General features: G+C 58.7%; 1 protein-coding gene across 1 annotated transcript in view; it reads left to right on the top strand.

The window, feature by feature from the left end:
- The window catches only part of SLC6A20 (solute carrier family 6 member 20), a 37,824-nt gene that overhangs the window by 31,753 nt on the left and 3,500 nt on the right, over positions 1-2,571 (top strand). The window contains exons 8-9 of the mRNA XM_029917866.1: positions 870-1,074; positions 2,019-2,088. Of these exons, the coding sequence (XP_029773726.1) occupies positions 870-1,074; positions 2,019-2,088 (275 nt within the window). The remainder of the gene's footprint in view (positions 1-869; positions 1,075-2,018; positions 2,089-2,571) is intronic.

Genomic DNA, 2,571 nt, shown 5'->3' with positions numbered 1-2,571 from the left:
AAAAAAAAAATGTCATGCATAGCTGTCCCACTGGTGGTCTTGGACAGGAGAGTGAAGGCAGTCTTCCGTTAAGGGAAGGAATGGTTTATCACTGTTGGGAATCTGTTGGCTCATAATAGTGATAAAAAGCTAACTTTAGTAGGTTTTATTCCTGTTTATAACTTCTCTACAAGGGATCACCCCCTCTTGTCCGCACCCAGAGCTGGCAAATCCCACTGAGAGAAGACTCATGTCTTCTCGAGGGTTCACAAATCTGTTCACAAGCTTGCTGCTTGGTCAGCGCTGGTGGTCTTGCGGGTCTAAAGTGGGGAAGCTGTCCCCCAGAGAGGGTTTGCTTCTGCTGCTAGTATCCAGGGGCACCCCCAGCTCATGACCTCTTTCGACCCCTTCTGGGGGCGTGTCTATAAGCAGGAAGTTCTAGGTTCTGTATCCGTGGTTCCGTATCCCCACTGCTGGGATCTGGCTACAGAGTGACTGCCCTCCAGGCTGCCTGCTGGCCAGGCCAGCTCCCCACTTTACGGGCTCCTCTTGCTCTGAGTCCCCCTCCCACCCTGGCTCCCAGCCACCGCGGCCTCGGAGCACCTAGTCAGTTATGATACCAGGAGCAGAAATTATCCAAACCTGGTCTTTATTGTATCCCACCCTGAATGGATATGTGGGAACTCAGTTGCAAGATGACTGAAACATCTCACACGTTGCAAATACAGAATCCCAACAGCTCACGTCTCCCTCCAGGGCAGCTGAGCCCGAGGGGCTGGTCTGCAGGTGGAAAACCCAACCTCAGAATGTGGCTTCTCGTGGCCAGCCCCCCGGGTCCCCCCTCCAGGATGCCTCGCACTGGGCTAACGGGTGTCTCCTCACTCGGGCAGGCGGTCCAGGGCACTGGCCTGTCCTTCATCGTCTACACGGAGGCCATTAAAAACATGGCCGCCTCCCAGCTGTGGTCGGTGCTCTACTTCTTCATGTTGCTGATGCTGGGGATCGGGAGCATGCTGGGGAACACGGCGGCCATCCTCACGCCCCTGACTGACAGCAAGGTCATCTCCAGCCACCTGCCCAAGGAGGCCATCTCTGGTGAGTGAGCCAATCCGTGGAGGACGTGGGGTTGGTGGGCAGGGCATGGGGCACAAGCAGATGGATGATCTGCCGCAGGCACCACCTGCCTGTCAAGGTGGCGACCTCCCAGCGGTCCTGCCGTGGCTCTCCCCTCCTCTCGGGCAGTCGGGAGGGTCTCACCTGTGCATCTGGTTCTCCGTCATGGGAACTAGTGCTGGGCAAGGCCAGACTCACCAGCCTGGCGCTCAGAACTCTCCAGGCCCAGGGAGAGCCTGCTTTTGTCTTCGTTTTCATTGAAGTGTCAGCAGTTAGAACGGGTACATTTCTTAAACACAATCTCAACGATTTTTACACGTTTCCACTCAAGTAACCACTGCCTATGCTGAGACACACAGCATTTGCAGCACCCCCGAGAGCCGTCTCCCTCCAGTAACCCCCCTCCACCCGCACCCCACCCCCCGGGGCCTCCTCTCTCCGACTGCTCCCATTTTAGGTCTTTCCTGCACTTGAACTTCATATAAATGAAATCACCCCACCTGTCTGCTCTCTCCGGTATTCACCAGAGTCTGTGCGGCCCACCCCGTTGTTGGGAGTGGTTGTTGGTCTGTCCTTTCCCACCTGTGTGACAGACCATCCTCCGTACAACCCCCCCCCAACACCTTGTCTTCCCGTTCTGCTGCCTGGGTGGCATCTGGGTTGTTAGAGAAGGAACTTGGTTTCCTAATCAACCCTCCCTCTGCTTCACTCCACCACCCATGTGCTCCATCCTGCCCTGTGGCCCCGCCCCTATCTGTGATGGCAGCATCCCACCACATCCGGGACATCCTGGCTCCCATCCCAGCCCCTTAAAGCCCTGACCGCCTGGGCGGAGCTGCCCGCCCCCTGTCCGAAGCTTCCAGCACGCAGTGTCTCCCCTCGCACCTGGTCCCTGCAGGAGCACCCTGTGTGCCTTCGGCTCCCAGCCAGCACGCGGCCCCTTCTCCTCGTGTGTCCCCTCAAGCCGCCACTGGGCTTGGTGACCGGTGGCACATGGTACGGAAGGGCAGGTGGGAGCTCGAGAGTCCAATACTTCGTGGGGTGCCCGAGGGAGCCAGCCGATGGAGCCTGGGGCAAGAACCCCGAGTTCTGGAGGCAGAAGGGCCAGGCACATGCTGTGGGACATTGGGAAAGTCACTCCCTATCTCTGAGCCTTTGGCTTCCCTATCTGTAAAAGGGGCTCCCGAGGCCTACAGATCCAATGCCTCCCAGGCGTGGGTGGTGGCAGCTGGGTAAACACTCCTGTCTTCCCCTACCCCCTCCTCCCCCCACACAGGAGTCCGCTCTAGGACATCCTGACAGGGTGGCCCTCAGCGCAAACCTCCGGCTCCGACTCCCATCCCATGAGCTCAAGGGCTGAGTTGTTAAGACAAGCGGCATCACCAGCCCCACAGGCTGGGTGGGATGCCCCCCGCCCAGAGCAGTACCCAGAACTTTCTCTCTTCCACTGAGCTTGAACCCCCCCCCCCCCCCCCCCCC

The sequence above is a fragment of the Suricata suricatta genome, chromosome 12 (genome assembly GCF_006229205.1).
Source record: "Suricata suricatta isolate VVHF042 chromosome 12, meerkat_22Aug2017_6uvM2_HiC, whole genome shotgun sequence".
Classification (NCBI taxonomy): Eukaryota; Metazoa; Chordata; class Mammalia; order Carnivora; family Herpestidae; genus Suricata; species Suricata suricatta.
This window is presented reverse-complemented; position numbering and strand designations above follow the sequence as displayed.